Source organism: Oxyura jamaicensis, chromosome Z (genome assembly GCF_011077185.1).
Source record: "Oxyura jamaicensis isolate SHBP4307 breed ruddy duck chromosome Z, BPBGC_Ojam_1.0, whole genome shotgun sequence".
Lineage (NCBI taxonomy): Eukaryota > Metazoa > Chordata > Aves > Anseriformes > Anatidae > Oxyura > Oxyura jamaicensis.
Window position 1 is genome coordinate 68,152,378 of NC_048926.1, and position 21,423 is coordinate 68,173,800.

The 21,423-nt window shown below is 51.5% G+C and overlaps 2 protein-coding genes across 2 annotated transcripts; both read right to left on the reverse strand.

Moving 5' to 3' along the window:
- Nucleotides 1-5,369: 5,369 nt before the first annotated feature.
- Nucleotides 5,370-9,976, reverse strand: HEMGN (hemogen). Its single transcript, XM_035309972.1, has 3 exons — nt 9,714-9,976; nt 6,337-6,427; nt 5,370-5,949 (listed from the first exon to the last, which is right to left on the reverse strand). Exons 1-3 carry the CDS (start codon nt 9,793-9,795, stop codon nt 5,370-5,372), a joined length of 753 nt encoding a protein of 250 aa, XP_035165863.1. The 5' UTR covers nt 9,796-9,976.
- A 6,165-nt stretch (nt 9,977-16,141) lies between these two features.
- On the reverse strand, nt 16,142-18,885 carry SPINK4 (serine peptidase inhibitor Kazal type 4). Its single transcript, XM_035310755.1, has 4 exons — nt 18,773-18,885; nt 18,340-18,374; nt 17,971-18,083; nt 16,142-16,299 (listed from the first exon to the last, which is right to left on the reverse strand). Exons 1-4 carry the CDS (start codon nt 18,831-18,833, stop codon nt 16,245-16,247), a joined length of 264 nt encoding a protein of 87 aa, XP_035166646.1. The 5' UTR covers nt 18,834-18,885; the 3' UTR covers nt 16,142-16,244.
- Nucleotides 18,886-21,423: the final 2,538 nt, after the last annotated feature.

The following is a 21,423-nucleotide window of genomic DNA, read 5'->3' on the forward strand; positions in this document are numbered from 1 at the left end:
GAAAGAAAAGAAAAGAGAAAAGAAAAGAAAAGAAAAGAAAAGAAAAGAAAAGAAAAGAAAAGAAAAGAAAAGAAAAGAAAAGAAAAGAAAAGAAAAGAAAAGAAAAAAGAAAAAAGAAAGGAAAAGAAAAGAAAAGAAAAGAAAAGAAAAGAAAAGAAAAGAAAAGAAAGGAAAAAAAAAAAAAAGACATTATTATTAAGGCTAGAAAGCTCAGGACACACAAGCAGCATCTGTGTTTCTTTGCTCTGAGTTTCCTGTGTCTCCTTGGTGAGGAACTCAAGTGTCTGAGGGACACAAAGGTACAGTCATGCTCAAAGCCCCAGGTCCCTCCAGACAGACTGAGTTTCAGACTGTGTGCTGAGGCAAGTGGCTGTTTCCCCTGTTTGGTGTGGAGAAGCCCAGAAATGGATCCCTTTAGGAAAACCCAATACAGGAAAGACATTGATACACTGGAGTCCAGCTGAGGCCATTGAGATGGGGACCACAGCAGTGGACAGGCTGAGGGAATAATTTTTTTTTGCCTTGAAAGGTGAAGGAGAGCAAGTCCAAATTGCAGTCATAGCATCACAGAGACACAGAATGGTTTGGGCTGGAAGGAACCTTAAAGCCAACCCAGTTCTATCCCCCTGCCATGGGCAGGGACACATCCCACTAGATCAGGTTGCTCATCCAACCTGGCCTTGAACGCCTCCAGGGATGGGGCATCCACAGCTTCTCTGGGCAGCTTGTGCCAGGGCCTCACCACCCTCTGAGTGAAGACCTACTTCTTCCCAATGTCTAATCTAAATCTACCCTTTTTTAGTTTAAAGCTATCTCTCCTTATTCTATTGCGACACTCCCTGACAAAGAGTCAGCCTTTAGCAGGGCTTGGACCCAGGATTTCCAGAGGTCTCTTCCCACTTTACTTTTTCTATGTTTATGTGATTTCCTTATGACACAGGAGAGCCAGACCAGCCTGTGGACTGCTGCTGAACCCTGCCGTGCACGCAGACATAGTCCTTGGCAGCCCTGGAACAATTAGAGATATATTTATTTAAACAGAAGGATCAGAGCTAATGTTTTCTTGGCAGGAAACAGTGAACAAGAAGGCAGTGTTTGCAGTCACCAGTATTTATTACCTCAAGTCAATATTGGTAAAACAACAAGAAATTTTTTTTTTTTTTTTTTTTTTTTTTTTTTTTTTTTTTTTTTTTTTTTTCCCAGCTTTGCAAGACCAGTTTCTGGCAGGCTGGAATGACTTTTCATTGGCCTCTGCTGGCCTCCAGCTGCCAGCTGCTGGCCTGGTTCTTTCTGCTCAGACTTGGCTTTGACCTCACTTCTGCTAAGGACCAGAAGAAAACCTCTTGCTTAAAACGCCACCCATAAGCAACAGCCTGCCACGAATCAGCCCTAACATTCTGCATGTGCAGGAGACCCCACTTCTCAAGAGAAATCCAAGAAGTGTGGAAGATGTGGGGAGCTGTGGCTCACAAACCAAGCAGTATCTCTCCTCCCGTACTGCTGGAAGCTTGCCATGCCTGCTCTGAGTGTCTGGCAGGCTGTGGTGGTCTCCTGCATGGCTGTGTCGTGTCCCCTTGGATGCTCTCAGACCACACGGGGAGGATGTGTGTGACCGTATGCTGTGACCTTGCTTTCTGCAGCATCAGGAGAGGATCTCTTCAAAGGGCTCTTGAATCCTGGGGTATTTTATTCCTCTAATCTCTTGCACCTTTAAGAGACCATGGGAAAGACTACTCACCAGTGCAAACTGCTGTCATTAAAATGTGGCCTGTGTTGTGGTTGTGCGAAGGCTGGACCACAGCCACATCTTCAGCATCACCAGCCTTTCTTCTCTAGCTATGAACTATGAACTATGGACAGACAAATATGTGGCAGGCAGATGGGTTTTCTGGAGCTCCCCATAAAAAAAGAAATCAGTCCTTTAAAAGCTGTACCTGTCTCATTCAGTTCTTGGACATGATGCCCTGGGGGTTTGCAGGATGCAGCTGACCTTGTACTGGTGACAGTCCTGCTATAAACAGGAGGCTCGACAAGGGATAGCTTTTCCCAAAGGTTTATGGGTACATTTTATGGCCATACCCCCTATTAAATCTTTCTTCCTTCCCAGCAGGAAGCAAACTCATCCTTTTCTAGTGACGCACAGGCAGGTCACAGCTAGCTGTAAACTCCCAGGTCATAATATCTTCCACCCCCAGTGCCAGGCAGACTCCACCAGAAGAGACACTGCCGGCAGGTAAGGGTGGCCCTAAACGGACTTCCATCTCTGGTAATAAGTTTTATTGCAAAATAACCAACGTTCTGGGCCATACGTACATTGCTGTGGCCAGACACCAGCTCAGGAGCTTATGGGCAGGTTGCACCAGATCCTTCCCTGTTGCTTGTAAGGGTGTTTGGGCAGAAGGAAGGTGTCTGCTCCTCTGACAGCATCAGCTCAAGGTCCTTTTCCAGCAGTATCAACGAGACAGGAAGCCATAAACAAGAACACAGGGGTTGCAGCCCTGACCAACTTGATAACAGGTACGGTGCCAGGAAGATCGATTTGGACTGTGCAGCTGATAAGGTTGTTAGCCAGGGCAGAGAACCACTGCTGGAGAGATGCACACCAACGTGCAGTATATTGGGCAAGGGGAGTGGCAGGAACAAACTGAGGGTTAGACAGAAGAGAGGAGGCAGTATAAAGAGGCCAGTGATAAGTAAAATAGAGCACTGAGCAGGACAGGGTGTCCTGGGCGAGCCTTGCCCAGCCCTCTCACCAGCAGAGCACAACAAGGAGAAGAGCATCGTGTCGGGCACTGGCCCTGCTCCCTGCATCCATCACCCCTCTGTATCACCAAGAAGGCTACACTCAGCCAAAGGTCTCTGACCTCCCCTTCGTGTCAAACTCAGACCCTACTTTTCATCCCAGGGGGTGGAAATCTCCCCTTCTGACCCCTCTTAAAAGCCTCTGTGGGTCTCAGGAAGGAGTGAAGGGAAAGGAGAGGAGGGGGAAGATGCTGCATTGCATCTGCAAAACGTCACTCTCTCTCCCATAGCTCTAGCAGCCCCCACCAGCCCAGCTCAGCTCCCTCCTAACAGCAGGACCCACACCAGAGGTGCACTTCGACCCCTCCATGGGCAGGTTTTCACCTGAATGCCAGGAAAATAAATACAAGGAAGGAGCTCCATTTCTTGACCCCTTTCCAGAGAAAGAAATTGTAGTTTGCAAGTGAAAGTGCTGATAAAGAAGGCTTTATCTTTGTCTTGGTTATTTTGCAATAAAACTTATTACCTGCAGACACACCTTTCTTACAGGCTGCCAAAGAAACCAGATAGAGCCAGAGCCCTAACGTGGCTCTGGGGTGGCTCCAGGACCTCAAGGCCACCATGTGCGTTTGCCTTGGGGAACTGCTCTAAAGCCTCCCAGAAGCTGCTTCTCTTGGGTCTGAAAAGCTGTGGGAACAAGGTCCCACCTCCTCAGGCACGGAGGTGGGCACTAGGGCTGAGTTCCCTTCCCTAGGAGCACTGCAGAGGGCTGGGGAGCGGGAGACAGCCACCAGCTACTGCTGAACACCACCACAGTATGTGTCTGTGGGTCTGCCCACCAGTGGCAGATCCAACAGCCCAGGCTCCTTGCAATGTGGTGTGGACACTGCATGTCCAAGAGTACCCTGGCACAGCTTTCATGGTGGTGCTCAGCCATAACTTTATTTATTTATTTATTTTTCCATTAGAAAGACCTTCTGTGTCAGGCTGTACAGCAATGTAAAAAAGCCACCCCCAAGTGCACAGAGGAGAAGACTGCAAGACACAAAATGTGGGAGGAGAAGAAGCCCTGTTCTTCACTGATTTCACAGAAACACTGGGTACACGGCACAGGCACACGCTTATTTGGAGTCTTGGCCCGAAAGCTGGCTGGGGAGCTGCAGACACAACACCTGTGCAAAGCGGCCTCGTGTCTTTGCCCCAAAATGGCACTTTCCTGACCAAAGTGTACGGTTCAGCTGATCCACATTCTGCTACAGGGATCTGCTTTCAGCCAGCCTTCCTTTGGCTAGCACAGCTCAGCAAGGTCAGAGTTAATTAGCTTGCAGGACAAAAACAACGCTCTCTTCAGGGCTTAGGAAAGCGATCTGTTTATCAGGGAGGAAAGCAGACAGTAAGAAAGGCCTTCAGGCTGAAGATAACAGCACAAGGGACTGCTGGGTTTGTCACAAGTAGGAAAAAAAAAAAAAAAAAAAAAAAAAGCCACAGCTCTCCAGCCTGCTGGAAGTCACAGAGGGTCTCAGCTTCGCCGTGGGGCTGGCATTTCCCTGGGCTGGGTTGGAGGCACCTTCCAGAAATGAGGACAGGCGCCTGTCGGGCCAGCGCCCTGCAGGCCGAGGGCAGGGGTACGGCCCTGCTCTGCAGACCAAAAGCAGCACAGGAAGCACACTGGCCAGGAGACTCTGGGCTTTATTATTCATCAGGAAGGACGGGGTCTAAATCTCTCTACAACGCTCATCGGAGTTTCTCTCAGACAGAAAATTGTAAATGAAAATTTAATACTTGAGAGAGAAACTTAAAATATGACTGATGGGAAGTATTCGCTACCCTCTGTGTTGTTTTCCAGGGGAGTATTCACATCTTCTGGTATTTCTTCTGCTAGTTTCAGCACTTCCTCTTGACCTGCAAGGCATTTCAGAGACAGGTCATTGCACGTTGCCTGTCGCCGGGGCTTCTGGTGGCCTGCCTGGCCACCAAGGGACACGGAGGTCCCCGGGGTGCTGGAGGAGGGAGCTGGAGGGGCTCTAATGGGATTGATGGCAGAGGACAAATTAGTGCAGGCCTGACACTTGCCACAGTGGTTGTGCCCTGTGGCACAAGAGCACTCGAGGTCCAGCAGCAGGGTGTCCCCTTCCCTCCCGCACTGACACTGCTGGAAATGCAGTCCTCAGGGGCCAGAGGGTGCTCACCCCCCATGAAACATAGACTGCAGATGCTCCTGGCTGGGAGGCAGCCCTGGCTGTTGAAATATGTGCACTTTCCTCTTCCCACAGCAGGCCTGGGGTATCTCCTGCTGGCCCCAGCTGCACAGGTGTAGGAAGGTCTCCCGTGCCCAGCTGCCAACCTGCCCTTCAGGCCAGCTCGGTGCCCACCACGGCATGTCCCCTGTAGCTGTGTACACCCCTGGCTCTGGCTGCCCCCTTCCTGTCCTCAGCACCCCTCTCCAGCCCCAGGGCTGGTGGACCGTGGCCAGGAGATGTCTGGCACTCCCCGACCTGCTCTGGTCTCAAGAGATTGCCTCTTCTTTTCACAGCACGTATGCTCTGGCCTGGCTGTTGGCAGAGAGCTGGGGAGCACGGTGACCCACTGTCACGTTGGTCACATCTGACCCCCTGACTGCTTTTGTTTCAGGCAGCAGAGGACTGGGGGCAGACACTCCTCTGTGAACCAACAGTTTTGCTGTTGCAAAGTCTCTTTGCCTGACCTGTTGTCCCAGGGAGGTGTGTCAGGACAGAAACACTTCTTCCCCATGCAAAAATGCCCACAGAGATGTCCTTAGCACACGAGCTATTTAGGACCAGCAACCACAGACCCTGTGCCAACCACTCTGCTGACAGCAGAGGGCTTTTTGTCCCTCCCCATGACTTGGGGAGTGGTACCTGCCCCCACAGCCCCAACCCATGGGCCCGTACATCCCCACAGGGATGGCAGCTCTCCGGCAGCTCACCCAGAGGACCCTGGCTCCCAGATGCCATCTCTCCCTCCAGTGCTCCCATCTGCACCCCACCGAGCATCTCCTGCATGGCCATCATGGGTGGCTGGGCTTGGCGCTCAGGCATGGGGGGCACCAGCTCAGCCTCCTTCTGTGCCAGGGGCTCGGGGTCCGGCTCTGGTTCTGGCTTCAGTGTGCGCTTCACCATGGGCTGGCGGCCCCGTCCTCGCCTGGCTCCTCGTCGTTTTCTCGGCTGCTTGCTCCTCTCCTGCTCCCTGTTGGGGGATTTCACATGGGCAAAGGGTTGGGCACACACAGGGGGACGTTCCCACTGGTTCAACCCAGCAAAGACTGGGATGAACAGCATGGGAGCTGTGTGTGGCTGGACCAGGCTGTGGAGGTTTGAACACCGGTTTTGACCCAGCCCTGTGCCGTGGCTGAGGATTGCTTGCCACCAAACCCACCACCTGCGTGACCTCCTCCATCTCTCTTGGCCCCCTTGTGCCAGCCCAGACCTTTAGCTGGTCCTTCTGGCCATGGGACACCTGTGCCAGCCAGGACCTCTCTTCACACAGGACACATGGGGCCCTTCTAGGCTCTCTCCTCATGTGAAGACTGTGCCTGGGCTCAGAAAAACGCCTGACAGCATAAGGAAGTTTTACCCTGTAGCCCACTGAATTGAATCCTTCTCCTGGGCTTCTGCCTTTCTTTTCCGGAGCATCTCCCGGTCTCTCAAGCGACGGGTGGTGACACCTACAAAGACAAATCAAGTGCTAGCGTGACGTCCCGGCCAAGGGGTGAGGCGATCGCTCCCTGCTTGGTGACAGAGCATGGATGCAAGTGACCTGGCTCTTTTTGTCACAAAGCAAGTCTTGATACAAAACTATGTGGGGCACTGTGCTTCCAGCTCAAGCTCAACAGGAAGATCTGGTGGCATGGCACCCAGCGCTCCCAGGCTCCTCTGCTGTAAGCAGCTCTAAATTTCAAGCTGCACTTTTCCACTAGGGGTGACTCTGGTCCAATCGACTCATCATGGGGCCAGATGAAAGCACAGGACAGGTTTCCTGTGCTGTGAGGACACCACAGGATCACTCAGGCACATGCCAATACTGTCTGTGAGATATTTCTTTGGGTTTGCTCCACTGACACACTTTTCCTCAGATAGCTGGAATTGGCTACTGCTGCTCATCCAGATGGACCAAAAGCCATCAGATCATGAATGCCACCATTCCTCTGCCTAGTCAACTGGTCCCACCTTGACGGAATGAGAAAACTGTGTGCATTTTCCTGTCCTTTGCTGGTGAGCCAAAGAGCATGGCCTTTCCCATACATAGATATTCCTGTGCTATTAGGATGAGACATTGTAGGGGCTCGTGACTCAACTGGAGACCAGGATGGCACTAACATGTGCTGCTGGTGGTGAGGAGTTGGGTCCCAAAGACCATATAAATAGCCCTCAGCTGGTCTGCCGCTGTGAGGAAGACCATGGCAAAGCTTAAGACAGAGGCTTCAAGTGAAGAAGGATCTGATGCAGGCACTTCCTCTTTGGTGAGTCACACAAGTTACTGATAGCCACCAAGAGAAAGGGTTACCCCCAGGGCCCCAGTCCCCTGAGCTCTGTGCAATGCCTTCTGAGGCTGAGGACAGTAGGCTCAGTGCTCATCTCACCAGCTTAAAAGGGCTCCAAATAGCTTCCCAAGACAGTGATCTCTCAGCCACCTACACCTTGGCAAATGAATCCCCCAACTTCACTGAACTCCCCTCCATGCCCTGATCCTAACCAACAAAACCCCTGATCACGTAGCAGTAGGTTTTATGGTTTCTCATCTGGTCAGCCCCGAATTTTCTAGCTTGGACTCCGGCTTATGGAGTCTTTATTAAGACCTGGCTGAGGTCAAATAATGAGACTATTCCCTTGAGGAAAAGGGGCAGTAGAAATACCAGTAGAAGTACCACTTCCTTGGAGCCTGGAGGAAGAAGAGAGTCTTCCCACACTTACACTGAGGAGATCACAAAAGCACTGTTTTTCATAGTTTCAACAAATTCCACACAATGAAAAAGCAACCAAACGATGTCCTGCTCCTTGCAGATGTAATCAGATCCAGCTTCTTCCACGGAACAGACTCTGCTCACATTAACATACTAGGTCAAATGAGTGAAGATTTGTCATTTTGTCATTCTTTTGTCTAGCTGCAACAACTGGCAAGGTGAGAAGGACTTCCAAGGCTGAAACGGGACTACAACTCTTGTATCCCAGATGTCTGAGTTAAACGTGAGAAAAGTCACAGTCCAGGACAGAATAAATACACACACAATCAACTGAAACACCAACAAACCAAAACAAAAAAGCAAACAAAACAAACAAACAAACAAAAAAGCCAACCTCTGCTCAAAGTATGTCTCTACATGAGACACTCCTGATAATTAGTGACAATTGTGGAGAAACTTAGCTTGGAAAGAATCTCTGGATTCCCTGAGGGTCTCTGTCCCAGTAATCTATTCAAAGCAGGGCCAATTTTAAAACTACATCAGGTCATTCAGAACCTTGCCCAGAGATGTTGGGAAGATCTCACAGGCCACCTTTTTACTCTCTGCACTGTTCTTACTGTGAAATCTTCTCCTTTCTATCCAGCCACATTTACAGCTTGGACCTGGTGCCTCCTGTCCTTTCCCTGTGCATCTTTTGAAGATTCTGTCTCTCTTCTCTGTGACTCCTACTAGATAGAGACTGCAACAACATCTCCCTCTCAGCTGCTTCTTCCCTTGTCTAAACAAGCCCAGCTCCCTCTGCCTGTCCTTGCATGCCAGCTGTTCCAGCCCTTAGCAGCTTTGGTGGCTGTGCACTGGACTCATACCAGCATGCCTTTGTCTTTTTTTTTTTTTTTTTTCTGCTGAACTGCCCAAATCTGGGCACGGTACTCCACATGCTGTCTAACAATGACAGCAGCCACCATCACAACCACAAAAACAAAAATAACCCTACTTTCTATCATTGTCTCTTAGCTTTTCTGTTCTTATAATTGCTACTTTCTTGTTTCAGGAGCCCCTGTTGCTTTGAGCACACTGGAGACAAGAAGAGGAGGCAGACCCTCTCCTAGAAGTCCTTAAGCCTATCTGGACTGCAAAGAAGAAAAGCAGCAGATTACAGTATAGTTGTGAAAGCTACCACACACACTGTCAAAGTTTCTCAGCGATGGCAAAGGAATCTCAGCATGACCAGAGCCTCTGAGATGGAGAGCACTGCACTTGGACTGCACAGCATGCAGTTGTGTAGTGGAATGTGCAGACTTTCTCCAGCTGGGAGGCTCTCTTCTGACGTGAAGCAGCATCACAGATAGCACAGCCAGCAGAAGATTTTGCCATCCACAGGGGAAAAGGCAGGAAGATGAGGTTACAAGCAGCAGTAGCAGGATCTGCACGGTGCTCGGGTTTAACTAAAGTACACAGTCCCTTGCACATCCTTTTGCAGCAGCCAGTGTAACTTTCTTTCTCTTTCAAAATATCTTGTGAGCCATAAAAGCACTTCTAGCTGCATGCAATGGGTCTCCTTCCCAATCCACCCAAAGCAAATTGCTCTGCACAGTCAGAGAACACCCCTCATTCATTTCTAACTGATCCCACAGAGCACTCCCAGAGTTGCTCCAGAGCTGTGTGCTAGCACCAGGCAGGAAAAAATCACACTAAAACACCTGCATCCCAATGAAAAGTTATTTAGCAGAGGATGTGAAGATACAGAGATTAACTTAAGAAAAAAATCCATCAGGCTAGAGGAAAAGTGAGAGAGTACTGTCAGTCTGCAAGCAGACAGTATATTGGTACTGCCTCAGCAACTTTTTCTGAGTTGGAAAGCCTTTATATGTGCTTCTGTCTTTGCGACCTGAAACACGACATGGAAAAAGCCACATGCACTTACAGTTAAATGAGCATCCTCCATCCCCCAACCATACACTGCTAATTATTAACTTATTTTTTAGAAACCGCTAGTGACAAAGATCATTCTTTCCTCCCTCCAAAGAAAAGTTAGTAGTGTCAACATTACCTGCCACAGCATGCTCCTCACGAGCTGTAGAGGGTGACAGGGAAGGGTCTGAATAAGCATGGTCTTTACCTAAACCCTCCATCGCTCTTTGCAGTTTTAAATAAAAAACAGCTTATTTCCTTGGGAACGGAATCTGGAGTTACTGGTGCAGCAGAATGAGAGCTTGGAAAAAAATGCAGACTGCCCGCCCCAAACAGCTTATCTGGACAAGCCACTAGTAGAGTAATAATATTCCCCTTATCACAGTGCAAAGGTGTGTGAGCGTCTGCCCAGGAGCTACTGTGTGACTGCAAAACACGCCAGTGTTTCTAAACAGCATTTCTGCTTCAGATAGGAAGCTCGCGCTCGCTACTCCCAAGCTGTGACTCAGATGCCTTCCTTCAGAGCGGGGAGAAGCTGCCTGGCAGGGCAGGTATGCAGCACGGCCTTGCTGCTCGTTTCCAGAGTGAGATGTGGGGAGGTGTTATTAGCCTTTGAGGACCTCTTGTAGGATCTGAACTGGGATGTGAGCTCTTAGAAAGTTGTTTGCAGAGGGTCCAAGTGGCACTGGTGGGAAGGGACCTCCACCTCCCACAGCAGGGGTGGAGCATGAGGCCGTGGTGCTGTACGGTTTGGAAACCTGTAAGGATGGAGACTGTGAAATTCAGGTGACCTGTTCAAGGGCTGCAACACCTTCCTGGGAAACCCAGGCAAAATAAGGAGTCCACAGAGGGACCCTTGCCAAGGGGCTGAATGAGTTGAAGAGCTCCTGATGACTCTCCGGTCCTGTAGCCAGTGAGTGGACCACCTACAAGCAAAGCATGGCCCTGGTGAAGCAGGATGGCAGTGGGCAGCCCCGGTAAAGCCACTGGGAAGACCCAGCCAGGCTTCTGCTCCCACAGGAGGCTCTCCTATAGGGGTTGCTCCTATCATCCGCATTCCCACTGCAGCCCCACACCTGCACAGCCTGAAGGCCCACTCAGGCTATGCAGGACCATTGTCAGGGCACCTGTGGCCGCCAAGGGGAAGTTTCTGATTGTTATTTTGGCTTCAACCCTGAGACCCTGCTCCCTGATAGGCAGGATGGACTGGTCAGCATGGTCTGTGTGGCTGGGACCCCACATCGGTGTGCCCTGGTTCCCTGCATGTAAGATGCAGTGGGAATCCTGGTCTCCTCTGCAAATGGCATCCAGCATTTATCGCACTGGGGTAGCTCAGAGGAGCTTAAAGTTATCTGTGTGCATAGCAATTCTGCTGGACCAGGGGCACATCGCCGCTTTGACCACAGTTTCTAACACTCTCAGTACCAGAGTATTTGGGATACAGATTTTACCAGCACTTTTCTCCATGAGGTACTCATCATCTCATGCTCTGGAGTGGTGCTGGTGCCCATAACCCCTCCAGTGAATTCAACAGTGGCTCCAGGGGTGGTAGAAGAACCCTAGGATGCAGCTACCACCAGGTCCTCTGGGAACTGCCTGCCTTTCACGGCATGGGTGATCCCACCCCTGCGCACAGTCCCAAGACTTGCTCTGGAGCAGCTAGCAGGGATGGGCAGGTCTGGCCCACCTCCTGCCCACACTCAGCCTTTGCTCTTGCTGTGTCTCTCCCTTGGTCCCTGAAAGCTCCAGAGCAAGTTCCAAACTTCATGCATGTGGGTTTCCTGGGATGTAACCTGGTGGGCTCTGGTCATCTCCCTGCCTTTCTGCTTATCCCCGCGATTACCACTTCTCCCTAGGGCTCCTCCCCGGTGTCCACTGCAGATTACTTGGTACCTCACGAGAGGCGGGGCAGACTTAAAAGGCCTAAAAGAACTAGCAGGGTGGTGGCGGCCAGGAAGATATGGGGAGGCTCTGATACGGGAGGGTGGGTGAGGAACATGAGTGGCATACAGAGATGTGGGGCTTCCAAGTCGCTGGTGAGGAGTTCCCTGGGTCTCAGTCACAAGTGGAGGCAAGGTGTGCTCGCTGCTTGGTGAGGGTGTGCGTGCTGAGCTCCGCATGATGCTGCGTGGCCCTGGGGACACCATGCCTCACGCACACATCCTGAAACCCCTGTCTTGTGGGATGCTCCCACGTGTGAAGGCTGTGCCTGGGGAGATGGAAAATATAGGCCTGGTCACAAGGGAACATCCCATCTGGAAGTGCTCACAAAAAGAGATGGAATTATTCTGGGATCTCTGGGCTGCTTGCAGGTGGCGTGAAATGTGGAAGAGAGAGGGGCCTCTGGCTGTTCTGGGGCTCTGTAGGCTGGTGGAAGATCCACCAGCACAAGCTGCCCAGCGAACACCAAGGAATTGCAGCCCACACAGTGATGGGCATGACAGTGAGGAGCTTGCACAAAGAGCCTATGAGCTTCGATACCACAGATGAGCAGCACCACCTGCTCGCGCTGTGGCTAAAATCGGCTTCTCACCCCTCACATCTCCTGTTGGGGAGAAGCACTCAGTCACTCCAGAGCCTGCTGAGGTCTGATAAATCACTCTTGACTCAGCAAAACAGTGCCACAGGGCACAGCAGAGATGGTGCTGTGAATGTTTACTCCATTCCAGCCTCTTTCCAGCTGGGTAAAAAACAATAAATTTGTAAATATCGTTCATAAACGAAAGAGCTTCTGTGCCCTTAGAGTCTTTAGAGGTACTTAACAGGATAGATGGGCTCTAAGATCTTACTGAGCCTGCACTTGCATTTCTCAGGACCTAAATTCCTGTGAAGGTTTGGCTCTTGTGTGTGAATTACTCCAAATCCTAGGGAAGTGATTGTACAATCGCCTGGGAAGGCTTTGGTGATGGGTAACAGTGGGAAAACCACAGACTGCACCATGTATTTTCAAGTTGTCTCCACTCCAAAGTGGAGGGAGGCATGGCAGAGGCTTTCCCACAGTCCCAGGGACACTGGTCTCATTTCAGACCCTTTATTGCCTTCTTGTCCTCCCCAGTGCCAGCAGTGCAGCCGTGCTCTGCAGCAGACGTGGCACAACCTATGTCTCTTGGTCTGCAGGTGAGCTGGAGCAGGCAGGTTAAACATTCTGGCCAGTCCCAGCTGCATGAACCACTGCAGCTGGACACTTCACAGTGTGCCAGGTGCTGCTTCCCCTGCCCCTTTCACTTTTCAGTCCTGCTGGCCCTGATCCACCTTCACCGATGCATCCAGTTTCCTTGATAGAGACCTGGAGAACCTCAGCCAGTGTGCTTTTTGAGCTTCACCCATGTTTTCCCTCTACCTGACATTGCTACTGCAAGGCAGTATCCAGAGATATTTCTGTCCCTCCTATAATGACCAGCACAGCCCTGAAGTTATCCTGGAGATCAGCATGGGGAGCTATGGGGCTGTCATGCGGGGTGCCAGGGCACATCTTCCAGTTTTGTCCTGCATGATGGTGACATGACTGAAGGCAGGCTGGGGGGTGATCAGCCTGGTGCAAGGCACTTCTCTGGGAGTAGGGCCATCAGCTGCTCTATAGGCTGAGCTCTGGTGCCTGTGGGAGCAGAGGACACCCTCCTCCACCTGCTGTGACTGATGCATGGAAAGATGGGAAACAGATGAATAAATCCAACAGGCAAAACTATGCAAAAATAAACATGAATTTGTGTACTCCAGCAGGAGCAAGAACTTTGTGGCCAGGGTAACATGTCTGCTCTGGCATGGTCCTGCTTCCACCAGCTCCTCCCTTCTCTCCTGACCATGCCAGACATGGAGCTGCCAGGTTTTTGAGCCAGGCTCTCTGCACTAGGCTGGACCTAGCCATCCCCTGCAGTCTGTGGTGGTTTTAAATTACACCCCTCACTTCACCTTGCTCTTTCGCTCTGTGAAATAAACAGCCAAACCCACCAGTCCCTGGGGAGGACGCGTGCTGCTCACCACACAGTGAGCCAGCACCAACCCTGTCCTGAGGCTGCCCACGCTTTGACCTTGTAGGTCTGGCCTGCAAGTATGCACTAGAGCTCTGCAGTTACTGGATAAACACGCCACACTGTGCTGCAGGCGTGCGGCTTCCCTCTTCAGAAGAGCCCCCGAACCATCCGTGTTGATTTTTCCCATCCTGTGTAAATAAACAGACCAGGCTCCCAGGGGATGCGCAGCACCGTGCTGGCGGGCTGCCCTCACTCCATGCGGCTCGAGACATGTCTCCCTGTCCCAAGAGGGGCTGAGGTGCTGGTGGCCTTACACCAGCACCTCCCCACGGCCCCAGGGGACCCCCAGCAGGCAGAGCTGCCCCGCTGTGTCCTGCCCACAGGGGCTGCACCAGGGCGCAGGGGAGAGCAGAGCGGTGATGGAGTTGTGTTGTCGTTGGTACTCACTGTCCCAAACCCCACCAAACCCTTTCCCAAGGTGCACAGGACACAACCTGAGGCTCTCTGGCGATGCAGAAAACCATCCCCTGACCTCTCCCTCCCCAGCTGAGGACTGGAAGGGGCAAACATTCTTCCAGCTGTTAGGAGAGTCCCAGGGGGGACAAAGGAAAGAGTGGTGCAATAACAGCAATTCACACAGACAACCTGTGTGCAGCTGTGTTCCCCACACCTGCAGAAGTTGAAAGCACCTAGAGAAGGGCAAGAGGGATGTTCAAAGATCAGAGGGATGTTCAAAGCCAGGCTAGAGGCAGTGCCTGTGAAGAGGCAGTCTTCGAGTCATGGGGGACAAGAGCAAGCTACCTCTCCCCAAACCCTTACCCAGAGCGCTGAAGGCAGGTGGGAGGAGACACTTCTGTGCAGGGAGAGCTGATGTTTCTAGCGTGTAGATATCAGCAGACCTCTCTGCTGACCTTGTGATAGTTGCTGATAGGGCTTCAGACAGCAACAAGACCAGGGCTGGGAAGAACTTCTAAGTCAGCAGCATCTCCAGACCAGAAAACAGTTGAAATCCCAGGGCTCTGTCCATACCTAATTACTCTTCTAACACACCCTCCTTCAGGTATTTGCTCTTGCTCTCTGCTCATTGTCCCAGTGCTGGGGACAACAGGTCAGAAGGATCTCCAGTCTGACAAAGCATGGCTGCTTTGTCACCACTGGCTTTGTCTTGCATTGCAGTGCTGCAGTGTCCCCCATGGAGGTCACAGGAAGGAGCAGAACTGGGAGAAGTGTGTCTGGATGTGGGGATGAACATGACCAGGTGGCCAAGCACAGTGGCTGTGACACTGGCACAGGTCCCAGAGTCACAGGGTGGTCACTGAGTTTAGGGAGCTCACTTGACACTTAGGGAGCTCAATTTCCTTAAACACCTAGGGGTTGGTGTGCATCAGGGGGTGTTTAAGGAAAGTTTGGATGTGGTGCTTAGGGACATTCTTTAGTGTGTGATATTGGTGGCAGGGGGATGGTTGGACCAGATGATCTTGGAGGTCTTTTCCAACCTTAATGATCCTATGATTCTATGACTTTATGGTGCACCCTGGACCCTTCCCCAGATGCCTACAAATGATCCATGTGAGTACAGCAGCAAGTCAGAGCAGCCTGATCCCTTGTGGGTCAGCACAGACCTGGCACTGGAAGGTTTCCGTTCACAGTGAAACACTTTTCAAAGCAACCCAATGCTTTGTTGAAGCTATGCAGAAATCTCAATGAGTCATTCTCCAAGGACACAACATCTGGAGCAGAACTGAGCTGAATTCAGGAGGAAAGCCTTGGATTAGCCAGTGTCCTCTGACCTCTGCCACTATGAGCCAAGGGAATCCCTTGCATACTCAAGCTGTACAACCCAGTGACAGGTATTTATTGAAAGGTGAGTCATGTCATAGCTAGTAAAAGCAGGAGATGAAAGAGCAGAGGGAGCCCCACGGATGGCTGATGACAACAATCATTACCTGCATTGGATCATACTGCACTGCAGTGCCAAAAATGGCCCTGACAGGAGGAACAACCTAGAGCCAAAACTTGGCAGCTGGTTGGGATGTGCCATTCCTCAAGAACAGGCTGGGGGATCAGTTCAGTTTGGAGGCGACCCCTCGGAGATCCAGGGTCCCTGGAATTCAGGGTCCCTGCTCAGCAAATTCAGTGCTCCTGTGGGTTACTTGGGCTGACTCCTGCTGTGGAGCAATCTCAGGTGAAAAGCTAAATAACATCTAATATGACAAGTGCAAATGTTGCTGTTTTCAGTTCACATCAGCTCTGGAAATGAAGGTGCTTATTAGGGAGCTGAAGAAAAGGCTGTAAACTCCCACGCTGGAGAAACTTTAATTTCCCTTTGATAAATTGCCTCCTACAGAAAACTGTATTTTTTCAGCACCGCCTTCACCAGGATCTCAAAGCTATGTGTGCTTCTCGCTACTCCCACATGTCTTTTCTCACAGGAATGTGGGAGAAATAATACACACAGAGCAGAGCCCTGTATGCAATGTGGATTTGAAATGAATGTTTTGACTAAATGCTTTTAGTAGCCCTTTGTGGGAACTGGCTTGTGTTGTTTTTCCTCAGCCCTCCATAAAATAACGCTACTGAAATAAGATTATGCATGTAATTTTATTATTCGCCATCACTGACTGAAATGTTCAATCTGCACAGAGCACACAGAATCAAAGAATCACCTGTTTCCAGGCTCAAGAAGGCCACCAGAAAGCTCAGATATCTCTGCACTCCCCATCATTCAAAATCCGGATGTCTTGCCTGGTTTTCCTAGAATAATGTAGGGAAAGAGAGTAAAGAGCTTGAAAAAATATTCCCTTGAATTACACCTGGTCTCCCATCTAGCCTGTCTAGATCTGACCATTTACTCTGAGATTGGTTTGCTCATTTATATGTCTTAAAAATACAAGATGACTGCAAACCACCCCAGCCTGTAGAGGTCCCCTCCCTGTCTGTGCGTGTGGAGGTCCCACTGCCAAGGACCCTGCACCTCCCTGGTGCACCACCCTCCTGGGACCGGGCGTTCCCTTGTGTCCCACCTGAAACTCCCTGGTTGCCCCTCACCGCTGTCAAGCCACCACACAGCTCATGTTACTTGTGGCACAAGCACACTGCTGAGCCACATCACACCTGGTCGTCCCCCCGGTCCTTCCCTGCAGGATGCCCCTGCTCAGCCTGTCACTTCCCAACCTGGGTTCTCTTGCCCCAGAGCAACCCTTCTGCTTCTCCTTACTGAACCTCAAGAGGTCCCTGTTGCCCAAATCTGTGGTGGTCCGTTTGGCTTGAAACACTGCCAAAAGCCATGAGGCACATAGCTGGGCGTCTGCACTCAGAGGTCCCTTTGGAGCACTCTGTGGTGCTATCTGCCTGTGCAGACTAGCTGCCTGGTCTACCTGTCTGCACATCTGGGTCCAAATCTCCCTTCTCCAGCACAAGAAAGCCCTGGGCCTTTTCAAGAGGGTCCAGAGGACGTCTGGAGCACCTCTCCTGTGAAAACAGGCTGAGGGAGCTAGGCTTGTTCAGCCTGGAGAAGAGAAGGCTCCTGGGAGACCTTGTAGTGGCCTTCCAGTACCTAAAGGGGGCCTACAGGAAAGCTGGGGAGGGACTTTTTGTCAGGGAGTTGAATGTTAGGACAGGGGGTAACAGTTTTCAACTAAAAGTGGGGAGATTTAGATATGCGTTAGGAAGAAATTCTAATTATTCATTCAGGGTGGTGAGGCACTGGCACAGGTTGCCCAGAGAAGCTGTAGATGTCCCATCACTGGAGGTGTTCAAGGCCAGGCTGGATTGGGCTTTGGGCAACCTGGTCTGGTGAGAGGTGTCCCTGCCAAGGGCAGGGGGGTTGGAACTGGGTGATCTCTAAGGTTCTTCCAACCCAAATCATTCTGTAATTCTGTAATTCTCTGGTCGCAGGCAGAACAGTATGGGGACCTTCTCTCGTCCTCTGTGAGGCACCTGGTTTGCTGCCAGCTTGCAGACACTTGTGTTGGAGTGTCTCTTGGCTGTAGATCCTGACCCCATGTTTTGGTGGACCTGCTGACCAAGCAGTTGCTGGCTGATCTGATTTAGCAAGCTGATCCAGTGCATAAATATTGAGTTCTTTTGTGCAATCAGTCCATTGTCACTGTAATGTGTAAAATCACTCAGTCTGCAGCTGTGTGGTCCTTAAATGTGGTGCCAAGGAAGGGGCCAACACCTGCAAAGGCTAGGGGCATTCCTGTGCCAGTCCTCGGGCACTGCCAGCATGGAGAGGTGAAGCTCAAGGCTGCAAAGCCAGGCTCAGCTGATTAAATAAATAAATAAATAAATAAAGTCCACTTTGCTGGCAGGACTCTGTGTGCTTCCCATGTGCTGTGGCTTTCCCACGGTGTTTGACAAGTGCCCACTTTCAGACAGCTAAAATTAGACCCCTGGAGGCCTCTGCCCAGGGCATGAGCTTACATTTTCTGCACACAGAGCAAGCACTCATTGGCGTAGGTGTTCCCATCGGTCCCACAGACAGGCAAGTTCACCAGAGGGCAGGCCTGCAGCTCAACCATCTCTCCACACACCGGCTGGAAGGGAGAAACCACAGCAAACATTTCAGAACCAACAGCTCCCACCTCTTCCTCCCACAGCATCTGGGCAGCAGCGAGTGTGGCTGGACCGGTGGCACAGTGGCTCGGAGGATCCCTCTGCCCCGCACAGGGCAGAGCCTGCACACAGGCTGGGTGCACCTTCTGGCAATAGCCTTTCTCCCAGGCATGCCAGGCACTGAGGCAGCCAGATCTGATCTGAAGCCACGAACCAGAGCATGTGGAAATCTCTTACCCTTCTCAGGTCATTCCTTTTATCCAGCTCTGCCCCTGAAACAGAGCAGAGATTTGAGACGTTGGTACAGGGGCATTAAGCAACACCTGTGACCAGCCTTTCCAGCAAGAATCAGTGGCAGGAGCAAAGATGGGAATACCTGTTCCCATCACCGAGCCCCTTTACCATAGGTCTCCTTCCACGGCTTTGGACCAGGAGCTCTGCCGAGCACTGAACACATTGCAGGAGCACCCTGCACCAGGTGCAAAGTGTTTGCTCTGGTCCTTCTTCTCCCACCCCACCATGCTGCCTCTGTGTTGCCTTGTCCCCCTCACCTCCTCTCCAAAACAGAGTTTCTGTTTGTTTGGGGTATTTTTTCTGCCTTCCATTCCCATTTTAGGTCTCTCCCAACCTGACACTGAGGAGCTGTCCACCGGCAGCAGAAAGGACTTACCACCGGTGGTGATGAGAGCCACCAGCACCACTGCCAGCACCAGCAGCTCCCTGGAGGGCATGGCCAGATCAGGCACACGCGCTCATGCACCTCGCTGCGCTCGCAGTAGCATTTATAGGGGAAGGTGCTGGCTTATCTCAGCAGCACTGGGAAAAGCAGCATTATGAGCAGCATTTGATCTGCACTGGGAACAGGTCAGCTGTGCACTCAGGGAGACCTGGGTGCTCTCACACAGCTGATAAGCCACAGTGTGCCAGCTCCAGGTGATGGCACTGGTGGAGGCTGTTACTAAATCCCATTGTGCTCAAGCAGCTGGGTGATGCTGCTCTTCTCTTCCACCCAGCCAGCCTTCCTCTGGGCATGTTTCCCCCAAATCAGCCCTTTGGCTTTGCAGCTGCCGTTCTTCATTCTCTGCTTAACAGTGACAGGACCTGTGGGAATGGCATGGAGCTGGGACAGGGGAGGGTCAGGCAGAATGTTAGGGAAAGGTTCTGCACCCAGAGGGTGGTCGGGCACTGGGACAGGCTCCCCAGGGCAGTGGTCATGGCACTGAGCCTGCTGAAGTTCAGAAAGTGTTTGGACAACGCTCTCAGATCCATGGCTTGCTTTCGGGGTGGCCTGTGTGGAGCCAGGAGCTGGATTCAATGATCCTTGTGGGTCCCTTCCAACTCAAGATATTCCACAATTCGGTGATCCATACACAACAGGGAGCTCCAATTAGATTGGGAGACTTCATGTACAAAAAGCTGGAAAATTTGTGTTGATTTGGTAGATTGTGCCATGGCCTGAACAAGGACTTTTCAGGACTTTCCACTGAGGGACTTTTCAGCAAGGACCACCACTCCAGAAGAGCCCGCTGCTTCACCTATGTGAATGCATGCCCGACATGTCTTTTCATGTGAGCATCCTCACTGCCTCTTTCTGAGAAGAAGAATTTTCCACATCCATTATCGCCTTCCTCAGTTGAATGGAGGTCAACTGATAAAGGGAGAAGGATGGAAAACAGTACCACTGGGCAGAAAGTCTGTAGTTGAAGACAATTGTTGACTAGAACTCCTCTGGGACAGACATGCCCAGTCTGGGCCAGAAGTGGCAGAGGGTCTCCTTCACCCTGGCTGTGGGCAGGAAGTGTTGTGTGTGAGCTGCCAGGCTGGCAGAGCTCCAGTCAGGCACAGCACCACGTGCACTTGCTGAGGAGCCAGCCGTGACCATTTTCCAGACATTTCTCCCCCATGGTCTCACCTGAGGCTTATCACAGTATACGCTGGCCCTGGCTGGCTGAGACGAGCAGGAACAGCTTGGTGAACATCCCCCTTGGCCAGAGGGGCACAGCCCAGCCTGGGTCTGCACGTCGTGGGCTCTCATCCTCCTTCCTTTCTGCAGTACCTGCCTCAGCACGAGTGTCACCAGGTTTTGGGAAGGAGCAAGGCTGTTTCTGAGGACAAATGCTTCAGGATTCCCCTTGCAGAAACATGTCTCTGTGCCACTTAGATGGCTATGCACATTTTATTTTCTCTCTTCAAGGAGTTTATACAGTTCAATAACCTTTGTTTTTTATTATTATTCCACTTTGGAAATCCCTCAACTAAAGTAAATATTTAACTGCATTAGCAGTTGCTCCTGAGGCACAGGGGGGCCTGTTGTGGTTGTTTAGTCTAGTAAAGGGGAGATCTGATAGCGGCCTACAACCAGAAGGGCACTTATGAAGCTGGAGGAGCCAATCTCTTCTTGGTCACCCCAGGTGATGCAACAAAAACAGCAGGCATGAGCTGCGGCCTGGAGAGGCTCAGGCTGGGTGTTGGAAACCCAGGAGGGTGAGCAACCAGAGCAGCAGGGAGGCAGAGATCTCCATCCTCAGCAAGCCGCCTACAATGCCGTGGCCACCCTGACCAAGCGGTGGGGACAGCCCTGGCGCATGCAAGGCTTGCTGGCAAGGCCTTAGAGGGTCCTGTCCTACAAAGGCAGCTCTCACTTTCTGGCTCATGATTATTTATGTCCTCAGGCCCCCAGCCAACACCCGACTAGGTGGACAACTCGGTGCTTCATCCTGCGAGCTGCTCCCACTCAGCACAGCCCAGCACAAGGGCTGTCGTGGGCCTTCACAGCCTTTACCACCTATAAAAGCCCCAAACTTTGATTATAATGCTTCTGGCAGCCTCCCTAGTGTCGCAGAAATGTGTCGCCTGGCTATTGGGGTTGTGCCATGAGCAGCAATGAGCTGGAGCTGTGCAGCTTGTGCGTGCTGCCTTCTCCACCTCACTCCCCTTGTGAAAAAGGTGACAGAAGGTGTCCACATCCCTCCTGTGCTGGTGGCAGCAGGTCCTGCGGTGCTGGTGGCAGGTGTGAGGCCTGATCTTCCTCCACCTGATTCCTCAGCAGTATTCAAATGCTTCTGTCTTCACAGAGCAAGTTAAAATGACACATGGAGGCATGACGAAGGCGAAACCACCACTTGGCTTTGCTTCTTCCCACTTTGTTTTCAAGCACAGCCTTGGAGCCCCTGACAAGAGTCCTGCCCTTCATATCAAAGAGGGAGAGGTCCTTCCTTGGAACTGATGGGAGGCTTCCTGGTGGCCGTGTGCCCCAGCATCGGCCATAGTGATCCAGCTACACATGGGAGAGTCACGCCTTTAGGCCCGGCCCTTCCCCTC